Genomic DNA, 25,380 nt, shown 5'->3' on the forward strand with positions numbered 1-25,380 from the left:
TGGACCAGTGCTGCTGGTGCTGAGTAGTTCAGGACAATACTGGCAGCTTCTTCCTTTCAGGTTTTAGTAGCTTATTCACACAAGCAGACCATGTCAACTGGTAGTTTAGCAAGCACTAGTTCAGGGAAAGTGCTGTCCTCCCAGCTCAGAGCTGGTTTTGACTGCTTCTTCCCCTCTAGGGCTGCTGAAGCCATAGAAGTTCAAGAAAGATGCCAGTTTCACATTGCATTTGAAAATTATTTTAATACTATAAAATTCATTTGTTCACATATTTTGTACAAAAAGATGAGTTGTTTACTCTTAATTACAGGAGAATCATTTCAACCTTGAGATCTCAGCTAAGTAGGTCCAAAACAAAACAGGACTGGGTTCTACTGATTCTGGAGGGTCCCAGTACAGCTCACCCAAGGTCTCTTTCCAGTTTGGCTCTCACAGTTATGGACCACCTTGATGGTAAATATACATCATTGACTCTTCGGAGGCTTGTAGTGAATTCGGCAACGCTCATTAAATACCTGAGACATCAAAACAGAAAAGCAAAAGTGAATGAGCCCATATCCAGGAGGTGACCAGAACTTCAGAGACAGTTCAGGCAACTATCTCTTCACATATCACCCATCTCAAGCTGCCCAACCCTGCTGTACCAATAAATGGTACTTACCAAGGCATCTGTCTCCATTCACCTTCTCTCCTGGCTTTAGTGAATCCAAAGTTTGCAGCCTGATGCTGGGGGACTGCACAGCACTAAGTGTTCTCCCTCAGATAGGGCAGGCTCATAATCCTGGTAGTCTGTTATCCTCAAAGATGATGATCCCTTTTTTGTTTTGGTTTGGATTTTTTTTAAAGAGGGAGGGAAATTTTCAGTGGAAGGCTCCTGACTGGCTGTGCTCAGTTAAGTTCACTGTGGCACTGGAATTTGGACACTGTATTCTTCTCTTTCCTGAGCAAACACATTTTGCATTGTCATGCCAGCTAAGAAGAGGTGCAAGGGCTCTTGGAAGACACATTCACATTTTTAGTTATCTGACCGCAGGTGCTGGTGCTGCCAGCACTCCTATGCAAAGGGCACACTGCTCTCACCTCTGGCACCCTCTCTGGGTGAAATTTAGCACCACAGAACTACAGCCTGAAGATCATGTTCATTTAGCTTGAACTGCAGGCCTTGTCAAGCAGACTGCTTACCCTAAGGAGGACCAATAAATTTTACTATTTAAAAGAAGGCAATCTGAATCAGAAGCACAACACACAAGCTCACACCAAAGTTACAGGTGCTCTTTACAAGCAACTTAGTTATTTACCATTTTGGCTCTGAGCTTTGTCCAGTGCATGTCCTGAAAAGCAACATGAGCACCACCTAGCACCAAGTGAAGGCACTGGCAGATATTAGTTCCCTCACCAGCACTCCTGCAAAAGCATGTTTTGCCAAGCTGTCCAGAGACTATTCAATCCAAATACCTGTGACCTTCAAGATGTCAAGTCTCATTAACAATCCCATTGGCTTCACATGCAAAGTGAGTGGTCTCCTAATTTGGGGGAAGTTATGCATCACCGTATACAAACACATTGTTTTAAACTGTATCTTCCTAGAATATTCTACAGCTGACCTCCTAATTCAGTGTTCAGAACCTATGGGAACCTCAGCAAAAGTGGAGTTTGCAGCATGCATTAGTTATAGCATTGATTCTTAACAATTTTGAGCCATTTCCAACTTATTTTCGAATGTAATTTATCTGAAGAAACAGACACATACTACAAACTGCTTCATATCGCAGAAATAAAGCAGCTGTGATATAGTTTCTTTCACACACACATAGACAGCCTGCCCCACTACATTACCACACACAATGAATATGTCTGGAAGAGCTAAGAGTATGTAAAGGTCTGAGATCCGATAAATGATAGAAGGAAACTGTAGAAATTAAGAGTCGCCAAGGGTTCCCATTAAGAAGTATTTTAATACTAAACAAATGGTACCATTTTTGTCTATTGTCTATCTAAGACACTTTAAGAGCATATATTTCTTAAAGGGTACTGGAAATACACTCTAAAATACTGCAAGGGTCCCTTGCATCAAACAGCACAACAAAAAAATTGCAGCTTCCAGCTTGCTATCATGCAAACTTTTAAAGCATCTTTAACAATACCTCTGCAGCCTGTGGAAAGAAAACCAATTCTGCAATCTTGCTAACACTGCCTCCTACTTTTAGGACCATGGACCCAGAGATTTCACTGTGTTAGTCAGCCCAGGTAACTCCATTGGTCTACTTGTGAAGTGCTATTCTCATTTTTCAGACAGGGAAAACAGTGCCTGAGAAACCTTAACTTTTATGTTACTGTGCAGGAGTTTGACTTTGTTGCCTTTCATGCATTATCACAAACCACTGCAACAATAAACTCCAGTGTGGAGGTGCTGTGCAAAGCCTAATGCAAGCACCTTGTTTTGGAAGTAAATTCCTTTTTGGTATTTGCTATACAAAATTCTGCTGCTTGCATTTCTATAAAGCAGCATCTTTCTGCATGCCACTATTTTGCAGCTACCCAGAGCACTGGAAAATAATTTTCTGTTTCCTAATCAGATTTTTTCCAATCAGTTTTCAATTGATTAGAGTTAAGTAAGTGCATAAGTGTTCTTTCCAACTAAAAGTCTGCAACAGTAAAGAAGAGAGGAGGTCCTCTACTGCAAACCAATAACCACTTCCATGTAACAAATTGCATTTGGTCCACAATTATGACTGGGTCTAGTTCCTTCAGTGAAATATTTTTACAGGCAGCTAAATGACACTTGCCTATAATAGCAGAGCTGGAGATAAAACCCAGAAACACTTTTCTCTTTAAGCCCCACTTTAAACAGCAAATGGCTAAGATGGCCTTGTACCATGAATACCTCACTATTTACAAACTAAATGCTCTACATCTTCAGGAAATTGGACATTTCTGTCAGTAGTAAAAGCTTAATGTAGCTACAGGAAATCACTAAAATCAGTGCTAACTTTCGTGTCAACTCTGGCTTCAGAATGGAGACAGTGTGGGGCAGGTCTTCCCCCTATCCCTTTTAAAACTGACAGCAGAGTTGCTATAAAATGTTTGCCACTGGGGACCTGCAGCATGTTGTTAAAGCTGTGCAGTTGCTTAGTCATATCTGAGCTGGCTTTAAATTAATTAAGCTTAATGGCATGCTTAGCTTTTTCAGGCAGTACAGAGGCTGTACTGACAGCAAAGCACACTTTGAAAACCGTGTAGATGCTCATCTGATCAGCCTGCATTGAGCTGCATTGTAGTGACTACACCTCCAAGAATACACCAGCTGTATTGCATTTATGCTGATTCAATCTAGAGGACTGAAATCCTGAAGCAGAGATTAAAAAGGGAGCTGCAGCTAGTACTACCTATTCACAAAAATCTTTTTTTTTTTTTTCATTTAAAAAAGGAAAGAGGTTCTCCATACAGTGTTGAAAGATCTGAAAAGCTACAATGAATGAGAAAAGGATGCTAGACACGAAATGCTGCAGTGACAGAATACAGCCACCCCAGAATTTAAGCTCAGCATCTGGGGCCATCAAAACAGAGGGTAATCTGCCCCCTCTGTTGACACAAGAGAGCCATGGCAAACCTGTCCCTTTGCACCAGGGAGCATCAGTCTGGGCCTGCGGAAGTTCCATCAGGTAAAGGTTTGACTTCTACAGCCTCACACCTCCTCTGGCCTCTGCTCAGAAGTACAATCAATACCAAACACAGCCAAACTGGAAAGACTCATCCCTCTGATTTTGTTAAGAGACTCAGCAAAACTTTTCAAACAGGCCACCATAGAGAAGTCTACAAAGTCCTTAGCCACTGAGCAAGGAAAACAGAGGGTTCTACACACGGAGTACTCCACAGTCCTTCCTCCCCACTAAATCAGATGCTTGTCTTTCCTTTGCAGTGCAACTGAAAAGTTTTGATCTCTGCATCCAGAACTGAGGAAATGACTGATCTGAAACATTTCCTCCAGCATTGCCCTCACTTATTTCTAACTAACTTGCCTCATAAGGTACTGGTCCCACACCTCTAGTGCAGGACTGTCTGTTGTAACAGAACATCACCACTATTATAAATGATTGAGTACCTTCCAGCTTCTGTCGTTTACCACTTCTTCAACATTCAGCTCCGACTGCATCAATTTCAACTGTAGAAAATAAGAGATAAAGAGGTTATTGTCAAACAGGCCTCCCTGCAGCCTTCAGTATTTACTACCATTGCAACTTTCTAGATCACAACCCAAGTACCAGGTGTGCGTCCCCTCCAATGGTGCAAACAGAAGGGCACAATGCGTCATCATCCTGAAAATCTGGCCCTTCCATTCAGCCAATACTGAGGGCAGATGGAAGTCTGCAAGGGCATGGTAAAAGTACACTTGCAAAGCAAGCCTAGCAGAAGTAACTCCTGATTACTAATGCTCTGTTCTTAAATATTGCCCATAAAGACATACTAGCAATTAACTGATTAATGTTAATGGATTCACAGACAAAAATAACTATGCCTAATTCAAGCGCTCAGCACAGAGAATAGCAGTGCTAGGGTTAGCTCTGCAGCCTTGAGTTTAAGATCATAAAGAGATCGATCCCTTCTGCTCCCTTTGTTGGTGACAGTGCGTTGATCAAAAAAAAGAAAGGGTCTACAAGAACAGATCAAGTATGTTCATGCTATCTGAATCTGTTAATATGTTATGTGATCACAGTAGGACAAATAATGTTTACAGAGATGCAAAAGCTCTGGCAAGAACTACAATACACGGTTCTTGACTACTCACTCGACACATGAGAAATTAAGAATCTCTTTGTTTTGCATCTGTGACTGGTGTGTTCAGGTAAACTGCAGTAATTTGACCCTGCTTTGAGGCCCTGAAGCAATAGTAGGATAGATAGAACCATCCGCCACTTTGGCCTACATTTAGGACATATTTTTGTTGGCTTCATTAACACAGACTAAGGATCAACACTTACTGTTTTTAAGCACCTGGTTCCAATTGGCAAGGTGAACAGGTGCAAGCCAAGACAGCAATCCCATAAAAAACCTCCCAAGATGTCCACATACACACAGCTAATACAGCTGTTGGATGAACTTTTTGCCACTCAACAGGAACTCAAACTGTTTGAAATAACAATCCAGCATTCACAGGGTGACTAGATGACCAGGATTAGTCTCTACAAAATAAACTTCCTGCTGGAGGATGTGAACAGGTTTACAGTGATGTGGATTGTCACATTAATTGCCTTTAACACCAAGCCTAGTAGCAAAACTACTATTGTAGCCTTTTTTGTTAGTGTTGCAGACCTGAACAGCAATATAATCTGTGTTAATCAAAGTTGCTATATACAGTGGGGGTTTTTTGGTTTTACTTTTTAAAAACATACTCTGACATTTTAACAAGCCTTACTAATTTTTCTGATAAAGCCAATAATCACTATGCTGTATGTTTTGGATTTCCAGAATTTATCTGGTTGGCTATTTTTATGACACTTCATTCAAATAAACTAAGATGATAAAAAATTAATACAATAATCAAATGATGGCATAATGTAAGTAGACTAAAAGTATGGGCTGCTAAGTTGACACTACTCCAAGTTTTCTTACTCAGTAAACCATAAGTAGTAATTTTGAATAAAGTCCACCAATTTGTACCATTAGCAGGATGAGAGAAACACAAATCAAGATAAAAGAGAACTGTATTGCAACCAAGTGAATAAACATTTGAAATGCATAATCTTAAATGTAAGATGTGTCCTCTCAAGACAGCTTGAGTTCTAGAAAAAAAAAACAACTCTCATGGAGAAAAAAATAAAAAAAAAATAAAGAGGACTACCTCATAAAGGCCAAGTGCAAATTTGAGGTCATCTCCTCAAGACATTTCTGGGATGTTTCCAAATAATGGGTTCATTCTAACATTTGAAATTATTTCTAACCATGACATATTATCATTGTGATCCTCCTAATGGTTTCAGTGATAGGTTTTGTACTCAATAACTAAATGATTTAAAGAATTGGCTCTGCAAACAAAATTTCTAGAAAATTAGTTTTCCAAACTAATATGGCTGTTTGCTGGCCATTCTGTCAGTGAGGCTTTGAGAATAAAACCACTCAACTGCCATCTGGTTCTTTAAATCTGAGCTCAAAACAGAGCACTTCTCTGAAGAGCACATGGACAAACAGTTCACTCAGTGCCTGGGAAAAATTATCCCCCCATCAGGAAGCTCTTCTACTACAGCTGCATCAGCATCCAACTGCTCTTTGAAACAAAGGCTACAACAGGCTCCTCTTGAATGTACAGGGGTGAGTGGATTTTAAGGAAGTCCAGCAACACAAAAACAAAATTTCAAGACCGATCTCTTCAACTCTCATAGTATTGTAGCAGGGAAAGCTGTACCCAGGATATAGGACACCATATGATGATGGAATGTCTGGTTGTTATGAGAAGAACTTACCATTACACTGGAAATTCAAAGGCACCAGTTTAGAAACCCTGCTTAAGATAGCCCTCAACAGAGGAAGGCTCACTTAACTGCTGAACACAACAGACACACCTAGCCAGTATATGCAAAAAAGCAACACACCTAGCCAGTGTATGCAAAAAAACAATGAGCAAGCAGTCTTTTTTGGTATGTGCTGCAAGCATATGGTGTGGAAGAAAAAGTAAAGTGATCACAAGCCTCACTCTCTGTAAGATAAATCAATGGAACAGTTCATATCCCTGCTAATCTCCACTCCCAGAGCTACACACGCAGTACCCCTTGAGCTGCAAAGGAGGCCCTAGAAGAGGGGGCAAGAACTTCAGCAGGGTTCCCTTCTCCACTTCTGATACTCTATCTAAATCACCTCTGCTAACCTCTGGTGAAGCACACTTTCCATCCAGAGACCAGAAGGTTGCGAGGGCATCTGCACAATAAAGCTTCTTATGCAAACCCAGAAGCCTCCCTTACAGTATCACAAGGTACTAAAAAAAATTAATTCAAGAAACAACAAAAACATTGGTTAAGTAAGTGGAATTCAAGGCTGCCTGGCAGCTCCTTGTAGAGGACAGGAACTCCAACTAACACACTGATTAAGAATGATGCTTCTCAGGGTGATCATGAAAAGGGATAGCTTTAAGTGAAATACAAAAGCTGTATTTCACTATCTTCTGGTGTTTGCATCTTGGCACCCATACTTGCCACTTGCAGACAACCTAGTTTTACAATATCTCGAAAACGCAAAATGAACCTTCAGGCACTTTGACAGTACTAAGCAAGCTACAGGTAAGTTGTATGATAAGTGCTATTAGTCATTGAAGGACACCATGAGGAAGGATGCACACTTTTCTACAGCATTTGTGCAACAGGATCTCAGGAAGTGCTCCACTTGCAGGTTGAAAGCAGTTCTGTCCCGCAGGCTAGGGGAAATGGTCCTCACAAACCCAGCTGACAAGAACCTCGGAACTGCCTGAGTCAGGATCCACTTCAGGGTCTCTCCAGCACACTGGTCTTTCCACTTCTTTCCATATCTTCCTCTCTAAGTGATCTCTGAAAAGCTCCATCACTCACCTTTGTCTGCTCTTTCCTGAGCTGCTTTAATAATGCTACGTCATCCTGGGCCTTTTCCCTCTCTTCTCTGAGAGTTTTCACTACACTGGAAGTCTGAGCGATGCAGTTTTTGATGATTCGCTCTCTGCTGGTGTGAGCTTCCATCAGCTAAGTGGGGAGAGAAAGAAAGTCATGACACTAGCTCAGCAGAGAATAAAAGCACCTGAGTTACAAGTTTAAGAGAGATTTTTCCAAAGTCAAGGTATTGTTGTGCCTATAGAAATTCCTTTGACTCTATAATCCGCATTTGGAAGCAGCATTGCTTTGAGCAGCAGCTACCAACTTGATAAAAAGTCAAAGACACATGACCGGCAGTCTTGGAAAGTAATGCAAAAGTGTGCTAGCACCCACTTTTAAAAGAAAGAAGTGGGCTGGCTAGTGCCACCCACTGAAGCCTGAGGTACACCTCAAAGGATCAGTATTGCAGAACAAATAAGTCCCTTGCATGGTTTTAAACTGAAGTAGATATTACATGTGTGTGGTTTAGCTGTGTAGAGAAGCCAAGCATATCAGTTACAGATATATATAGCGTGATTTATCAAGGCGATGGTTTCCTTAGAGACCGAGGATGCTTTACTGGCCACTGAACATCATAAAACATCTGGAAGTGCACTGAAAGTCAAAGGAGCACACACTCACAGACTGGTACAGCTCTTTACACGTCTGGCTGGCATCAATTTTCCCCACAAAGGAAGCTGTTGGAATCGTAGTGTTTAATTCGTGGACAATTCTGTCATCGATTGTCCTCATCACCCTGAGCAACTCCTGTATTAAAACAAAACAAAGACCTTTGCTCATATCTCTCAGAAAAACCTATTGAAAAAAAAAAAAAGCATTACTATTTTAATAGAAAGTTAAACAGATACTTACGAACAGAAAAACAAAACAAACAAATAAAAATTACCCAAACCCAACACCAAATGAACAGTTTCCACTTATAGGAGCATGTGCTGCACAGTAAGCAGTTTCCTTAGCAGCAAATGCCAGAGGGAGGAGGCAAACCAGGCAGTGGCGAGTAACCAGCATGCCCCCGATGCCGGCGGGCCCTGCCTGCGCTGGTTCCCTCAGCAAACCCGCCCGCACTGGGGCCAGGCCGGAGAGCACCGGCCGAAGCCCCAGTCACGTTTCCAGGCGGGAAGGAGGGAAACTGGGCACCACCTGCAGCGACAGGGCCAACTTCAAATTAAAAAATATTAATTAAAAAAAAAAATAAAACAACTAAAAAACAAACTAAACCATAACCATTTTGGGGACAGGATGTTTAAGGAACAGGCCAGGTACCAGCACCTCGGCCGGCCAGGCCCCTGCTCACGCCGCTGACGGTACGTGTGGTACTTCACGCTCCACTGAACAACGTGAAGGCGCCCACGGAGGCTCCCACGCCGCCGGATCTTCCCCGGGAAAAGGGACCCCAGGAGGGGGATCCCCCGCCCCGCTCCCTGCCGGAGGACACCGCGCTCCCGCCGCGGCGGGAAGGGAAAGGCCGACCCTGCCCCCGCCGCCGCATCCCGGCCGGTGCGGGGAGGGGTGACCTCGCCGCCCATCCCGGGGCGCGCGCTGCCTCCGGGCCGCGCGGCGTTGCCAGGAGACAGCGGGAGCGCGCCGAGTGCCAGCGCGGGGAAGTGGCGGGAATGCGCCCCCACAAGCTCCCCTTCCCCACCCCACGCGGGTCACCTGGAACTCGGCGAAGTCCTCGCAGCTCGCCGCTCCGCTGGGCGCCGCCATACTGGAAAGGCCAAGGGCCGCGGCGGCGGCCAATCCAGCGGCGAGGCGGGATGCGTCATCCGGGGCGATGGGCGGGGCGAGCCGAGGCGAGCGCTGCCTGAGGGCGGCCTCTGGCGGGGCGGCCCCTGCGCGCTCAGCTCCCCCGGCGGCCCCTTCGCCGCTTCCAGCCGCGGGTGAAGCTCCGGTGGCCCCCCAGAGGTGGGCCCGGCCTGCAGCGCGGTGGGCCCAACCCTGTGCGCGGCGCCAGCGCGTCCCGCCGCACCGCTCCAGTCCCGGGGCGGGGCGTCAGCCAGCGGTGACATTGAGGGGCGCCGGGCGCGGGCAGCGCCGCTGGGGCGGGAGGCAGCGCCTTGTGGGGCCGCGCCGGTGAGTGACCGTTCGGGGCCGGGGGGCTGCGCTGCCTCCGCCGGGGCTGCCTGCCGGTGCGCCCTCTGCCCCGTGAGGCGGCGGGCTAAGCGGCGTGGCCAGCCCCGGGGCGGCCTGGCGGGTCCCCGGCGGTGCCGGGCTGGAGCGGGGATCCCCGGGCGGCCCCGGCCCGGCTGCGGGCGGCGCGGCAGGTGCAAAGCGAGGCCGTAGCGGCCTTGTCTGAGGGGCACTAATGTGTGATGCCCGGCGGCCTCCGAGCTGGCCAAAAAAATGCATTTGTTCTTTTTTCCCCCTTCCCTGAAGATCTCGAAAAGGGCTTGTTTTCGTTGGGCGCGGGGGGCACGGGAGGCCTATAAATGTTGGTTTGTTATTTTGTTGTTTGTGTTTGTTTTTTTTTTTTTTTCAGAGCTGGAATGCATTATGTCTAGAAAATAAAAGCAAACTCTTTCTTATAGGAGAGACATTTTTAGCCAATTTGTATTTTTACAAGTGCCCTTTGGCCTTTTAAAGTTGTCTTTTTTCCCCTCTGAATTTTTTAATTATATTTATGAATGAGAAGCTCTCTCTTGAGAGTATATTTTAATATATAAGATGCCCTGCCTTTTTCTAATACACTACAAAGTAAGTATCTCAATACTACAAGGTCTTGCTTTTTTCCTGGCTTTTTTTTTTTTTTCTTGACTCTGTCAAGTCCATGACTTACTTTTGGGATGTGACACGATTGGTAGAATGCTGGTGTACAGTCCTTGAAACAGCACTGTCCAAAATACAGCTGAAGTGTGTGAATAGATAAATTAATTGAAATTGTGATGTGCATTGTGTGTTAGAAATTGTTTGTAGGCTGTAATCTTACATTTCCATTTTTCTAGATAAGGTTAATGAGCAAGCTTGAATTCCTTTGGGCGGCTCTGTTACAACTAAATCTGGTGTTTCTTGCATTTTTCTCCTGTGTTTAAAAAAAAAAAACAAACAAAAACCTTTCATTTGAAAGCTGGTATTCTCGCTTTCTACTAGCCTGAGTGAGATTTGGGCCCTTTGCTTCCCCCACTTTCTCTTCCAGATATGGCTCTTAAACTGCTGGGAAGAAACATTCCCTCAATTCTGAGGATGACTAAAGCAGTGGATCTGAAGATAAGCAGAAGACTTTGCATTAAACCCCACGAGGAAAGTAAACTTCAGCCAAAAAGTAAGAGTTTTTTTATTAAGATCCTGTAACGTTTCATGCCATGAAATATTTAGATACCCAGGTTGCAATCATCCTAACAGGAATTTGGCTGACATAGATGTTAATATCCGTGATTTTGTGAGAGGGATTTCTGATGGTTAGACTCGAAAATTGAGCATTACATTTAGCAATAAAATCTTGTTTTTTTAGCGAAGCCAGGGGTCAATATTTCTTCATGTGACAGTATCACAGCTTTTACTTCGTAGCAGGCCACTGCCATGTTAACTGACATGCAGTCCAACATTGCAGCTCTTCAGCTGTTCTCTAGAAGCGACTGTCCAACCCCAATGTAAATTATCCCTGTTTAGGAATGCCACACGAGCTAAAATACTTCTGTGGTTTTCCATAGTAGAACCAGCTCCAGCTGTTCAAAAAATTGAACGTGCCTTGCAGGAGAGTCAGTCTGATGTGTTGGCTTAGTTCATGTTTAAGGGTAAAGCTGGCCAGGTAAAGCTCAGGCCATCAAATGCTTTTTCACTCTATATGGGACAGTTACGATGCTCTAATGAGAGTCCCTGTCTAACAGATGTGAAGCATTTTGCCTGCTTATGTGTTAAAAGCAAAATGCAGCTGTACTGGGTAAGACCAAAGGTCTCCTTAACAGTGTGATGTTTCTAGTAGTGGCCAGGAAAGGAGGTCCCTTACATTTTTGTGAAGACTGATAGGAGTGGTCACCAATTGCAAAGATCTAAGGAAGGCTATAGAAACAGGGCAAACATAGTGTTTCTCCCTAAACTGCTGTACCAGAGGTGGCATCTTTGTGTTTAATGGTCCTCACTGTTTTTTTTCTTTCATAAATTTGCCCAGTCTCTTGAAGCTGGATGTATTTAGCATCTACATCCTCTGGGAAGGAGTTCTTCAGCTGAAACGTGCTGTGAGAAAACAAGTGGAGACTTGTATTTGTTTTTGAACCTGGTGCATGCTCTTTCAGTTGTTCCTTTATGCAGTACCCCTTCCAAAACAGGACCTGTTCATTATAACCCACACTCCCAGTGTCGCTTGTGATTCTGGTGCCTTCTGTTGTACTGAAGGGAGCTTCAGTTACTGCTTTTCCAGGCCAAAGGTTTCAGTCTATGATACTGGGGTTTTTTTACAGTGGTCATTCCATACCTGTGGTTGTCCTTACCAGTTTTCTTTGTACCTGTGCTCTTTCAGCTGTTTCTGAGGTGAAAGATCAGTATTTCACATGCTTTTCAAAATGCTGGAGTCGTGGTTTTGTACAATGGCATAATAATGATTTTGTGTTGGTCTTTTTTCCTACACATGGCTGGTAACGCTGCTTCCGTTTCTGACTGTTACTGAACACTTTGCCAAAAGCTCCGTGAAACCCTGAGGGCCTGCTCCTCAGCAACAGCGGCTGGGTTAGAGTCTGTCTTCTGCGTGTGAACTGGAATTGCTTCCTTTTAATGTACATGGGTTATCACTGGCCATACCATTGACTTAGGATTCAAAAGCTCTGCGGCTATTCACACTTACCCCTTTTCTTTATGTTTCTGAATAACGTAGTGTTGTCAGCAAACTGTCTATCCACTCTCCTTCCTAGATAATTCAGGAATGCACGAGACAGCACACATCCATACAGGATATCTCCCATTGTTAAAAAGAGAAAAAAGCTGTCTATCTTTGCACTTTATTTGCTAGACTATTATGTACGGAAACCTTCCCCAATTAAAATCTCAATATTTTTTATATGGAGTTTGAAAGACCGAGCTCAAAATTAAGGGTCTAATCTTTGCCTACAGTCATCTGTTTGTTTATACCTCCAGATAAGATAAAAATCTTACACTCCCTGGAGAAGTTAACATTCTCTGATGCAATCGTGCAGCATATCAGCATTTCTGTAGCAATTCCACTTGATTTATTTTATTTTTAAAAGTAATTTAAATGTAATTGGAAAATACCACAGGTGCTTAGGAAGCTTAAATGCTGGAGCACGTTCTGCAAATTCAGAGTTAAAAATTCAGAGTTACAAATATAGAGGTCTTGAGCGAGATTTGGCTTTCCTGACATGTCCTCAGTTTAATTCATATTTACAAGTTTGCTAATCTGACTGTTATATACTTTTTGTTCCCTAACCAACCTTAGCATTTGTACTTAAAATTCTGCATAGTTCACCTTAACTGGTTTCATTGCAGTTGTGGCAATTCAGCTTCTCTGACTGTTGTTTTTAGTGATTTTTTTTGATGTTTTGTTTGTGTGTTTTGTATTTATTTTTTTAGGTGGTGCTCCTTTAAAGGTGCCTGGACACAAGCCTACAGACTGGGAAAGGAGATTTTTGTTGTGGGCAGGCAATTTCAAAAAACCAGAGGATATACCAGAGACTGTCTCGTAAGTGCCAATTTTGAGGCTGTAAAAGAGACACTGTCTATGCAGGAATAAGTTACTTGAATGCAACTCCAGAATAACTTTTCTTAAATGAGATTGGTTTTCACAGCTGAAAAATCTTACACTGCTATATTTGATGTATCATCTTGTAGATAAGATAACCTGAGCAATTCTGTATTGCTGAGATACTATTATATCCCTTTTGATTTTTTTTGTGAAGGGATGACCAGCATCTATCAGTAGTTTCATTAGAAAAACTTAATTTTTACTCTTCTCTCCCAATTAAAAAAATATTTTGCAAATATTAGTGTGAGTTTTTTCTAGTGTTCATATGTCAGTCTCCTATTGTGTGAAACTTTCATGATATAGCTATAAAATTACTGAAACCTGTTTAAAATATTTATTAATGAATGTCTGTAGGGCATGGGACAACTTCCTTTACTCTTGGAATTTAAACTAACAAACAGTGGGAAGGCTCCCTAACAAAAATTATATATAATCAGAATCTCCCTGTTGCTGGTGGAGTCCAAATGTCAATGCTTTGCCGTTTGTGAAAAGTGGAAGGTAAAACTGGAAGTTCTAGATTAACAAGAACAAAAGACAATTATTAGTTTAAAAAAATTCCTGGTGGTAGCATAGTTATCTTTTAAAATATGCTTGTAATGCTTTTAAATATATATATATATTTATTTAAATAAAAATGATACGGTAAATTTTGTACTACTTGGGTAAGCAAACAATGTAGATGACCTCTAAAGATATTCTGTTTGTTTGGATTGGATGCACAGTATGTGAACTGAAAATCCACTCGTGTTTCCAAGTTTTTTCTAAATGTATCACAATGGATAAATAGTTAAAAATAAATTCTTCCATTTTGTACTGAATAATTTTTCTTAGAATTATTTGAGATACATAAAGCTGTAAATTACTGAAACTTATTATGTCAGTTCATATATTTTTGCATACCAAACACTTGTTATGAGTTTTTTTTAAGAAAACAGCAGAGTGATTGAAGTCATTTGAATGGTTTATTGAAAGGACAAACCAATTTCTGATAAAAGCTGACCATTTTTGCAAGTACATAAGAAATTCTTTTTTTTTTATTTAGGCATAGTTCAGCCAAAGGTGAGAAGACAATTGAGAACTATAAAGTGCAAAAGATTGTTTTCCTGTTCTAAGCTGAATTAAGAATGGGTCGTAAGGGCTTGTGGTAGAACTGGGTAATCTCACAAGATGTGATCAGAAGTAACTCATTTATTAAACAAATGTTAATCTCAGCCACTGAATTGATTTAAAATGCAAATTGTTTTCAGATAACTGCCCTTTCTTCTTGTATATTCTAACTCATCCAAGGTACTTCCAAAATTAACTAATAAAGTTTTTAAATCCCACTTCTGTACGTTTCAGCTTAATTGCAGCCTGCGCACAAGTCATTCATTGCAGATTATTAGCAAAAACAAATAACCTGGAAGTTGAATTTAACTATTAGTTTCATGATAGATGTACATGTTCCCTAGGATCAGAAATATTGTACTCGGATCAATACTGTGAAACAGCCACCAAATAACTCCTGCCCTCCTCTTCAAAAACAAGACCAAAACTCTCTTCAGCTCTCAGGTCCTATGTGATTTACCATTTTAAACTATCATGGATTCTTTGTTATCTTTTTTTCCCCTAAGCGTCAAAATCTTGTAAGAGATTCCATACTCACTCATGTTTGTGTACAGTAATAATTTCCCTGTTCCATTAGATCTACCATCCATGTTAGTTTTAGGGTATAATTACCCAGTTGGATGCATTTATTCTTTCATTACATGATGTTGATGCTTTTCTAGTAATCTGTAATTTTACAATATGTCCAACTTCATATGTGAGACTATTGGATCTCCTTGAGAATGGAGTCAACTGCTCTAAATTCTGCAAGGAGAGTTAAATATATAGGGTATAGGTGTTTGGTTCTTGTGGAAAGCACATCTAAAAGCATTATGCTTCAGTGGCCTTTCTTGCATCGGTATCTCTAAAACGAAGTTTGAATTAGGTGTAACTGAGATGTAATTTGGGTAGAAGGATTTCAAAGTTTAAACCAACTTTAAATAAATGACTTTTTAACTCATCACCTATATAGCTGGAAGGCTTTAATAATTGATGATAATCTTCTTGTGGAAAATTTGTTTTTTAAAAGACAACAGCAGACTAGGCAACAGATTTCCTAAAGGAGTCAGATAGCTACTGGAGTGGCTAGATAAGCCCCCTGAAATACAAAAAAAGTATTTAAAGGAGTCCTCTATCCAAATCTGGTGTTGGAAAGCTTACAGTCCTCTGTGCTGCTTTAGTTTCTTAAGAAAACAGATTATTTTAAGACTACTCTAGCAGGAGGGAAGTGGTAACCACTGATCTTTTACCAAGTCCTGTTTGGAGTTTCTGACTCATATTACACTCAGCAGCATTATCAAGTCCTGTAGCAGAGGAAGTCTTCTTGTGGGAAGATTGACTGCAATGGAAATTTTGAAGTTCAGGCGGAAAGAATTGCTAAGATGTGATAATGTCTCCCTCTGCCGAAGAAACCAACTATTAAATATTATATACTGTATTCCTGCTGACAGTTTTTTTCACGTGCTTCTACTATTGAGGGCAAATGAAGGCTTTACAATATTAAATACACCACAGTTCTAATATGGATGGGGTACTCACTGGCTTTGCAGATACAAGCAGCTGGTATTAAGCACAGAAGGAGCTAACATTATGAAAAACATTGTGTTAGTAAAAGTATCCCTCTCTTCTTTCATGTCCTCCCATATTTAAATACTGCAGCATTCTTCCTTTGTGTTGCAGTCAAATAGAAAGTCTAGAAAGGCAGTATTGTCTCCTAACAATGAAATAACCAAAAGTCAAAAATGTTTGGTTTGTTTCCAACTTTGAGAGGAACTCCTTTGCAACAACAAATCTCTCACGGTAACTGGGGATCAGTCTTTCCCATTCTTGTAAAACATTTTTGTGAAAAGAGCCAAGTATGGTTAGCATTACAGGGTGCCAGGAGAAATTGTAAACAAGTAGCTAAATGATTCATTTTGGTTTCTAATAATTAGTCTTTTATTACTGTTTCCTGAGGATTGAAACAATCAGAGCAGCAAAGACCACACTGCGTGTGAAGTTCAGCTATGTAATGATTGCCTTGACAATACTGGGATGCATAATCATGGTGATTAAAGGGAAGCAGGTAAGCACAGATTTTTGCCTGGTGAGTGCAAATCAATCTTCACATAGACTCCTCAGTTCCTCTTATGGATTGTTACACTGTTTTGTTTTGGGGGTTTTCTTTTGCATTTTATCACTGAGCAAAAGTTATTTATAAGTCTCCCTAGTTCCCCACAAGTGACCCTCATTGATTAATTCCCAAGTCAGGAAAGGGGGTGTCACTATTAAGACTGCATATGCATCCTTTAAAGGGAAAAAATAGTCCTTTTTTTTTCTCAGTGGAATAGTTAATTTTAGCTTGTGGTGTTTTAACTCCTGAATTTTGCAGACAGACTGAGAGAGTTTGAAAGGAAAATGCACCTTCTGTTCTGTGGGTCTGGTAGGTAGGTAAATGTTCCTTGGGCCATGGGGTCCATATAATTCACTGTATGGGCCTATTACCAATGCCTCTCTACACACTGCAACATTTGTAGAATCAATATCATGGAAATATCAACAAAACAGACTTGAGAATTCTCAAGTCTTTTTAAACAGTGAGGAGATGGTTAGTAATAATTCTGTGCTCTTCAGTTGTGTTGGAAGATAGGCTTCGTTTGGTGTGGATGAAATAACTTAAATCATTATTGTTTGTTGAATAAAAAAACTATTTTATAGAAAAGCTCCCAAGTCCTGTAGATGCTGAGTATCCTTCACTTGCATAGAATTTGGCAAGATATTGAAGTTCAGCATATGGCAGAACTAGGTCTATGATTTAATTTGCATCTAAAATTCCAAGTGCAGCCAAGGTCAGTCATGCCTTAATTGAATGTGTTTTTAATGTAGTTGGTGAACTATTAACTTTGTGGTATTTCTGTAAATAAGCAAGGAGCACTTTTTGGTTACTGAAGCCAAGCTAAAGCCTCTCAGCAGCACTAGTCTTAAAGTCAAGGAATGTGAATATCATCTGTGCAGCCTACTGGCATGTTGCTTTTGATGAAGAGCATTGTGGTAACAGAAACACAGTCTACTACATTCTTTTAAGGATGACTGGGAACAAAAATCCTGAGCTTAAAGCAGCTACATGGGCAGAACCTTATTTTTATGCTGCCTTTCTCTGAAGCAGTTCTGATGATGACGTTCAGATCTTGTTTCTATAGCATACTGTTAAGACTCTCAGCCCCAGCACTGTAAACTACTGAAATGTCAAGTGACATTTCTACATGTCAGCATTCCTCTATCAAAATGAAAAGAATGCAGCACTCTGAAACAAAACAGTGGGAAGGTTTAGCACTGACAATTCCCTGAGCATTTTCATGTTACATTGGAATAGTATGAATGCAAACACTGGAAAGAAAGAGGAGGACAGCTGCCTTGGGACCCTTGTTTTCACAGCAGCTGGAATCTATTATGTTTAACTATTGATTTGTTTCCGGTGCCTCTGACTTGTGAAGATCAGAGATGAATATTCAAATAGTGTCCAGAAGCACAGAATGTATCTTCTAGTGTGCCTTAACAAAATGATTTAATTTATTCCCAGAGAAGCAATGAGTTTAAGCCAAAACAGTCTCCACATGTTTTATTTTAACCCTCTATCTTCCTGGCATTAAAGATGACAGAACTGTGCTTTGGTAAGGATAGGCCAGGTATTTTGTAAACTACTGATTCAAGTTTCATCTCTGTGGCCCTTTAGGTGATATTTTCTGCTCTTGCTTTGTCATGACGTTGTAGGCTGTAAAGCGGCATGAATCTCTTACAAGCATAAACTTGGAGAAGAAAGCTCAATGGAGAGAGGAAGCTCTTCAGAGTACATCTGCTAAACCTTAGAGGAAGAAATGAAGAGGCAAAGGACCAGGGAAGAAAATCTGAGTCCTTTTCAGCACTGGAAGGAGGATACAGCCACATCTTTCCTGTATGTTAGTTCTGTACTGTCATGTTCAAGAAAGCATGAATACATTATCCTGTAATCACTACAAAACAGAAATATCTGTTTTCTTTTCCTAACAATCTCCTCTTTCCTCCAAACTCTCTTTGTTAGTGGAACAGGGCAAGTGAGTACACTAGATATAGAGAGTAGTTGTTTCCCACATGGCCACTTGGGGACACCACAAACAGTATGTATTTGACAGATTTAGTTTGTGAACTTCCTGATAGTAGGAAGCAGATTATATATATTTTTCTTGTACTACTAAAAATTAGTGCTATTGCTGTAAAAAAAATTAAAAGCCCTAAAAAATGCGAGGTAATTCTTGTCCTTATACCTGGAACAGAAAAGCAAGAATGTATCTAGTGCAGTCCTCTCTAGTACTTTGTCATTAACTCCAGAGCTAGAAAATAACTGCTGCAGTCCACCTTTCTATGAATTGCATTTCTTGGTACCACTCATATTGACAAAATGTAACCAATAAAACAAGCTGTGCAGTCATTCTACCACAGAAGTTATAACCTTCAGGTGATGCCATGACCTGTCCTTAGATTATCCATAAGGCAATGATTGCAAGTATGCTGTTAACCAAGCAGAGCAGGCTTCCACAGATTTGTCCACTCATTTCAGCACTAAACGCAAGTCACGCTTAATTCCACTGCAGGTACGTGAACAGGTCTTCCAAGACAGCTCTGGTTCTTTGCCATACCAGGAGGCACACAGTTTGGAACAAAAAAAAGTAATCTTCCCAGATCATGTGCCTGTGCTCCTATATATATTAAATGAGACCAAAAAGGAGAATGTGCACTTTTGATAGTATTTAAGGTTACCATAACGAGAAACTTGTGATTTGATTTATGCTTTGTGATGGCAGAGCTTAAAAACCATGCATCTCTCAAAAGTAGCCCCCTTTCAATAAGCACCTCTCAGTGCACTCTGTGAACAGAACTGGCAGGTACCTAGTTTGGTAAGTAAAACTATCTGTACTCATCCATTTGGTAAAGTACTTCAAATAAAAATACATGAAATACCATTTAGAAAGCAATAACCTAGGGCAGCAATGGTCACCCATTTTTCATTTTACTGAACTTTTAATAAGCTTTATGCTGTTAACTCAAAAATTGAACTCTGGTCCAATGTTTTGACAGAAGGTCCATGTAGAAGTCACATATCCTTTCCTTCTACCACTCTGGTATCTCCACTGTTTCAGGATCTACCATAAAACCTGTTAATCACTGTACACATTTGTGTTTTCTTTCAGCTTCCATGTCGGTTCCAGAGTCTCAAATAACAAGTAGTTGGGTCCTAGAAAAATGATGTAAATCTTTCTCAGAGGGACAATGAAAGAAATCACCTCTTTCCAATAAAGCACTTCTAAAAACAGAAAATGGTAATAAAAAAAGCACACATTTATGGCCTAAGCAGCCAGTCTAGCTGGCTGGAGAACTTCTCAGTAACACTCCAGATCACACAACTAGCTCATAGCTTTAGCCTCCAGCCTTTTAATAGTGCCAGGTGGAGAAGAACATACAAATCCTTTAAACAGTATTTGATTTTCTTCCTCCCATTTGGTTTGGTCTTCCAACACCATTCACACTTATTAAAAAATGCCAAATTGTCAATCCTATGCCATATGCCACATTGCTGTACCTGTTCCAGAGACAACAGATACTTTTCAATGCAGTAATCAATCTCACACCTTGACCACCACTTCAAAAGAGCATGCAGGAGCCCTATGGTCATGGCCATAGCAATACACAAAAAGGTCTTGCTTATTTTATTACTAAGACTCAGGCATCTGAAGAGAGACCTTCACATCTACTAGCTAAAACTGGTATGGGAAATGATTAATGATAAGCTGTGCTGATCCCAGAAGCAAAGAAACCATACTGGAAGATTGAGAATTACTTAAAGCTGGCAAGAGAGGTAAAACAGCTGTTCTGTAAATCCTTAGGGAATCACAGTGGTACATCACCAGGAGCACTGTAGCATTTAGGACTGGGTGGTGTGACTCAGTTCTTAACAGTCTCGGTGCTCAGAGTTGTAAAATTGCAGGTTCAAGAACATGTAGGTTTTCAGGGGCAAGCGCCTTACTCCCTTCCCTTACGACTAAGTGAAGGGACTTTGACCACCAGTAGTTGGTTGACATCAAGGAACCCATGCAGGAATTTAAGAACCAGCTCAAGTCTCTAGGCAGCATTTGCCTCAAATATTGTTTCCATGTCTGGTGTCTTCCCAGGAACCCCAAGCATTGGTCCTGACTTAGTTATTGAGCTTTCAGTTACCTTCTGTCCATGCATCATCTGTTGTATCCTCCTGAATCCAAGAGTGACCCTGCCCACAATGTCCCACTGGGAGCTTTACCAACAGAAAGAATGACAGCTCCTGTTTGCTGTCCCAACAAATACACAACACTTAAAAGGCATTCCAGGTCTGTGGACAGGATGGCTAGATAACAATAGCAGATAGTCCCACATCTTCTTTTCAGCCAGTTTAACTGATGCTGCAAGAACACCTTGGAGATTCTTGTTCCCATTAGTCTTTTCACTTAACCAGTTTGTGGGGCTGTTGGAAGGTGCTTAGATCTCCACATGCAGAAAGAAACAAATGCATTAACTTCCATTTTCAGGATAAAGGCAGGAGAAAATATGTGAGCTCACTTTTCTGGCACTACACACTGCATGGCAGAGCTAAGTAAAGAACCCCAACAGGTCCCTGGTCAGCACTCTATACATGAGACCACGCTGCCTCCATCTTACACACAAAACAAGAACAGATCAAAACACAGTGTGACCTTCACAAAAGTGGGAGCTAGAGGTGTTGTCTGAAATAGTTTGTTTGAGCAGCAGCAGGTTCTTCAGGAAAAGCAGAGAGTAATGGTTTCAATGTTTCCAGCAGGGAACATAACCTTTGTTACTTTCATGTCATGTTAGTTACTTTGAGGATAAAAAGTACCTTAGATTCCCATCTGAATAGAACTTTCAACATTGGAACAATCATTGCTGTTCCCAGTTTTTTAGCATCCTGTTTTGTTGCAGACAGCAATATTGCGAGTGCTCCTGTAAAAGTTGTTTCGCCAATGCTGAATATAAAGTTAATATGAATTCCCCATTTCTACTAAAGATTTTTTTGTCTCTATGAGCATTACACCAGCCCCACACAACTGTGTTAGGAACTAGTGTTCAAGTGACAACATATAATGATCCTCATACTCTTTCAGATGCAATTTTCCTCCAAAACAGAGTCCTTCACCTGTGGCCTGAATGTTATTTATTAGGCAGGTAACATTACACTACATATTTGGATCTATTAAAATACAAATAGTTTACTTGCCCTTGATTTACCAAGTAATTCTGATGAGTCTGTATCAGTGAGTAGTTCCTTTCATAATTCACAAGTCTGATCTCCCTTCCATATTCATATAATTTGCAGCCTTTGTTAGAAGCAGAATTTGTTTCTTTTCAACCCATAAATAAGGCTAAGTATAGCAAGGCCAAGAACAGGTTGCTGGAAGATCCTGATGGAAATACACTCAATTAAGCACCATTTAAAATTAAACTGAGACCTATGAGTTAGCCACATTTTAATCCATTTAATGTGTGCCATGTTGATTTTTGTATTGTTTTAGTTTTCAGTCAAAATACTATGCAGTACCAGTCAAATTCCTTACACAGTCTAAGTATATAACAACAATATTACCTGTGTCAACCAGGCCTGTCACTTCAAACAAACATACCAAAGTTAAAGATTTATACTTATCTGCTCTGAATTCACATATCCACTGCAAAAGTAACAAACACTGGCCAGGCTCCTTACACAGGAAGGCACACCATTCAGCTTAAATTGACTCTTTTTTAATTCACTCATTGAGAGGCAATTGTCATTATTTTCTTGAGGGGCAGGGGAGGGAAACGCCAATGCACCACATTGTTTTCACTAGCCTGGAAGAGAAAACACTTATATATATATAGATATATAGATATATAGATTTGTATATATATACACACATATGCATGTGTGCATATATATACGTGTGTGTGTGTGTGTATATATGTATATATACACACTAGTGTATATATACACAGAATATACATATATGAATATACAGAATATATGCACACACACTTTGTTCAGATTTGTTTACAAAATATGTAGCATTTTTATACCATCCAATAAGAGGTACATGATTTTAAACAAATCTTATAGAAATGACATGTTATTGGAAATTTACACGTAAAAAAATCCAGCACAAAAAAATCCAAAAGCTAAAACAAGATTTTGCTACTAATCAGTGCTTCTATCACCCTTCAAGAAAAGAGAAACACAGTTATTTATATGTGATGTAAAGGCAACATTGAGGGGTTTTTTGCTTTTTTTTTAAATTAACCACCAAATTTAACCCCCTAAAATTACAAAGAATTGAAGTCCATTTACAGATCAAGTGCAGTAAACTAAATGTTCTTCAGCACAAAGCAGCACTAGAGAAAATAACTGGGAGAGGGAAAGTGGAGGCCAACTGGCTTAGCTAAGGAGGCAGCAGGTGGCTTCTGCAGTGGCCACACAGGTCGGAGTCTCCATCCTGAAGCACAGACAGAACTGAAGACTATTTAAATAATGGTCACACAGAGCTGATGTTCAGGCCTTTGCCTAGCTTCTTTCAGCAGTTCGACAAGTGATTTGTATTTTTATTATTTTGTATCCAATGGGCTGTTTTCGCTTTTGCAGTGGCTTGTCACTGAGAGCAGTCAGAAGTAGGATCTTACAGACAGTTCTGCCACTAACACTTACCACACGTACACGACACTGCAGTTGTCAGTGGCGATTTTGAAATGTTTACACTGGACAAATGTGTGTTCCAAGCATCCAAAATGGCTTGAAAGAACATAGCCCGATGCAGGGGGGAGCGGACGGCCTGAAGAATCCATTGCATTCACAGAAAACGGAACCACCACTTTCAATCATGTGGCATCTCCCCAGCTGTGTGAAGAGCTTGTTGCCAATGTCAGCTGAACTCAGTGAGGACCGGCTGGCCTTTGCATCAGATGTCTGTGATTCAAGCAGGCTGCGGAGCCAAGAACATGCTGCTAGCAGAAGGGCAGTCTACAGCTGTGGGTGACAGCTGTCATGCAGTCAGCGATACCTTATGGATGTCACCTGTAGGAACCATGCGTTCCATGCTAATTCACCTGAAGTCCCGTAAACAGCAAAAGGAAAAAATGAAATGAAAGGGCCAGGCAGATCCGGGTGTAATATTACTATCCTTCGAATGTAGTGTCATTTTAGTTGTTAAATAAGGGGCTTGACCAGAAGGACTATTTTATCAGGTGAGCTGGAGAGGAAGCTCTTGTCTTGTGAAAAAGTAAAGGAGATCTAACGCTCCTTGTGCTAAGTTTTAAAATTTAAGATTCCTGTACTTGGAAGGTAATTTTTCAGAAGATAAATCTGTTCAAGTCACGCTGTGTAAAAATATAAAGAGGCAGACAGGAATTTTTCAACCATAACTATAATACCAACGACCAGACTCTGGAGCATGAAGTCAGGAAGGGCTTGATTTTTAAGGAAGGTCCAGCTGGATCACACTGTGCTGAAAAGCAGCAGTGGGGGTAGTTTCTCCATTCTAGAAGTGGGTTTGGAAAGTCATTTCTGGGAAGGCGCTAAGAGTGACCTATTCACACGTGGTTTTGTTGTAGATGGAAACACTGGGAAGGTATACAAATCTCCGCAGTGGTCTGCAATCCAGCTTGGGAGCTGAGTGTTGAGAAGGGATGGGGCCAGATGTGTTCGGTATTTTTAAGAACCAGAAAACATGTCCTTTCCAGCATGTTGTTGCAGGGGATAGAGAACTTATTCCATTATTTGTGATGTGTTCTATATGCCAATAACCCCAGCTGGCACATACAGCAAAGTAGATACATTGCATTTGAAGATCTAATGCATCTCCCAGCCATCCAAAGAGGCATCCAGGCAAGAGTATGGGGAAATGAATTCAGGTACGTTCTCAGAAAGTCTGAATGTCTCCCTGGACTGCAGGCACACACTGCAGCAAATCCATGAGAAAGGCAACCTTATCTTGGATGCCAGGAGTGTGGGGGCTAGTGGAAGAGGGATTCTTTTCCTGTAATAGGAGCAGGGAATATCTCAAAGTATAGAAAGGTGCCTCAGCTCCACAAAGATGACAGTGGAGAGGTTCAGAATCTAGAGGAGAAGGGTGATTCTGGTGACCCCTTGCCAAGGAGGGGGCATCCTGCCATGAAGAGCCAAAAGTTTTCCAGACGTATGTAAGAGCATGTGCACAAGGCAAGCGAATGAGCGCAAACAGGGTTATGGAAAACATTGAGAGAATCACTCCACAGGTGGCTTGTGGCTCGACAACAGGACTGGCTAGGTAGAGAAGCACACAGCACAGGGGCACCTCAGAGCTGGAAGCCTTCCATGGGAGCCTCACACTGCTGGAAGATGTACTGTTGCTGGCTGAGATCCACCTGTGGGGCAATGCTGCTGTCTTCATCCTCTGTTCCAAAGTAGTGCTCAATCAGATCAAAGGCCTTCTGATAAATCTCTTGATTCTCATGGCTCTGCAGGAATTCAATCTTGTCCAGGCCTGCAGAGAAAAGAAGTAGGTAAAAGTTACAGCTTGGTGAAAGCATATGATCGTGATCATTTTCAGTCTGTTGTGAACATCAAGTTCCATGACAATTCCCTCCCGCCTTCAGGAAGAGCAGGTCCTACTATGGAGACTCTTAACTCAACTTGTACTCTACACCCAAGGCAATACAGGTTCAACTTCAGAGTTCCCTGTAACTGCATGAATTGGGAATTGTAGTGGCTTTCTTGTCTGCTCCTTTTACTATGTATCAAGACTATAGATACTCTCTAGACATTTCTGCAACACTGACATGAAAAGGGAAGTAAACAGGGAAGTAAACACCTAGAATCAGGCAAGTCCTATTCTGCTATAACTCTCCCCTGGAAGTCAAGGTAACCATAAAGGGAACCATGGTTCAAGAAACCATATTCAGAGATGCTATCTTCTTCTATACTGCTTTTTGATA

The 25,380-nt window shown here is 41.3% G+C and overlaps 3 protein-coding genes across 5 annotated transcripts in view; 1 reads left to right on the plus strand and 2 right to left on the minus strand.

The window, feature by feature from the left end:
• Nucleotides 1–223: 223 nt before the first annotated feature.
• On the minus strand, nt 224–9,398 carry MIX23 (mitochondrial matrix import factor 23). 2 transcript variants are annotated; one of them, XM_065050038.1, is made up of 5 exons: nt 9,267–9,398; nt 8,232–8,357; nt 7,554–7,700; nt 4,103–4,162; nt 224–515 (listed from the first exon to the last, which is right to left on the minus strand). In XM_065050038.1, exons 1-5 carry the CDS (start codon nt 9,315–9,317, stop codon nt 465–467), a joined length of 435 nt encoding a protein of 144 aa, XP_064906110.1. In that variant the 5' UTR covers nt 9,318–9,398; the 3' UTR covers nt 224–464. The 2 variants fall into 2 exon arrangements, with proteins under 2 accessions (XP_064906110.1, XP_064906111.1); XM_065050039.1 differs by lacking the exon at nt 9,267–9,398 and adding an exon at nt 8,880–9,070.
• Nucleotides 9,399–9,465: 67 nt separating this feature from the next.
• On the plus strand, nt 9,466–19,568 carry FAM162A (family with sequence similarity 162 member A). Its single transcript, XM_065050037.1, has 5 exons — nt 9,466–9,683; nt 10,744–10,869; nt 13,128–13,236; nt 16,342–16,450; nt 18,136–19,568. The coding sequence occupies exons 2-5, from the start codon at nt 10,746–10,748 to the stop codon at nt 18,229–18,231; spliced, it is 438 nt and encodes a 145-aa protein (XP_064906109.1). The 5' UTR covers nt 9,466–9,683; nt 10,744–10,745; the 3' UTR covers nt 18,232–19,568.
• KPNA1 (karyopherin subunit alpha 1) overlaps nt 14,243–25,380 on the minus strand; it is a 61,148-nt gene continuing 50,010 nt past the window's right edge. For both annotated transcript variants that reach the window (XM_065050027.1, XM_005506267.3), the window contains exon 14: nt 14,243–24,929. In XM_065050027.1, coding sequence (XP_064906099.1) covers nt 24,742–24,929 — 188 coding nt within the window. In that variant the 3' untranslated portion in view covers nt 14,243–24,741. The remainder of the gene's footprint in view (nt 24,930–25,380) is intronic.

The sequence above is a fragment of the Columba livia genome, chromosome 1, assembly GCF_036013475.1.
Source record: "Columba livia isolate bColLiv1 breed racing homer chromosome 1, bColLiv1.pat.W.v2, whole genome shotgun sequence".
Classification (NCBI taxonomy): Eukaryota; Metazoa; Chordata; class Aves; order Columbiformes; family Columbidae; genus Columba; species Columba livia.

Bases quoted from the DNA above. Each gene is read 5' to 3' on its own strand.
- MIX23 (XM_065050038.1), bottom strand. From the start codon at position 9,317: ATGGCGGCGCCCAGCGGAGCGGCGAGCTGCGAGGACTTCGCCGAGTTC. The intron at 4,163-7,553 runs GTGAGTGATGGA...TATTTTCTACAG, and splicing joins TCAGGAAAGAGCAGACAAAG to TTGAAATTGATGCAGTCGGA. The intron at 516-4,102 runs GTACTCAATCAT...TTGATGTCTCAG, and splicing joins TAAACGACAGAAGCTGGAAG to GTATTTAATGAGCGTTGCCG.
- FAM162A (XM_065050037.1), top strand. From the start codon at position 10,746: ATGGCTCTTAAACTGCTGGGAAGAAACATTCCCTCAATTCTGAGGATG. The intron at 10,870-13,127 runs GTAAGAGTTTTT...TTATTTTTTTAG, and splicing joins AAGTAAACTTCAGCCAAAAA to GTGGTGCTCCTTTAAAGGTG. The intron at 13,237-16,341 runs GTAAGTGCCAAT...CTGTTTCCTGAG, and splicing joins GATATACCAGAGACTGTCTC to GATTGAAACAATCAGAGCAG.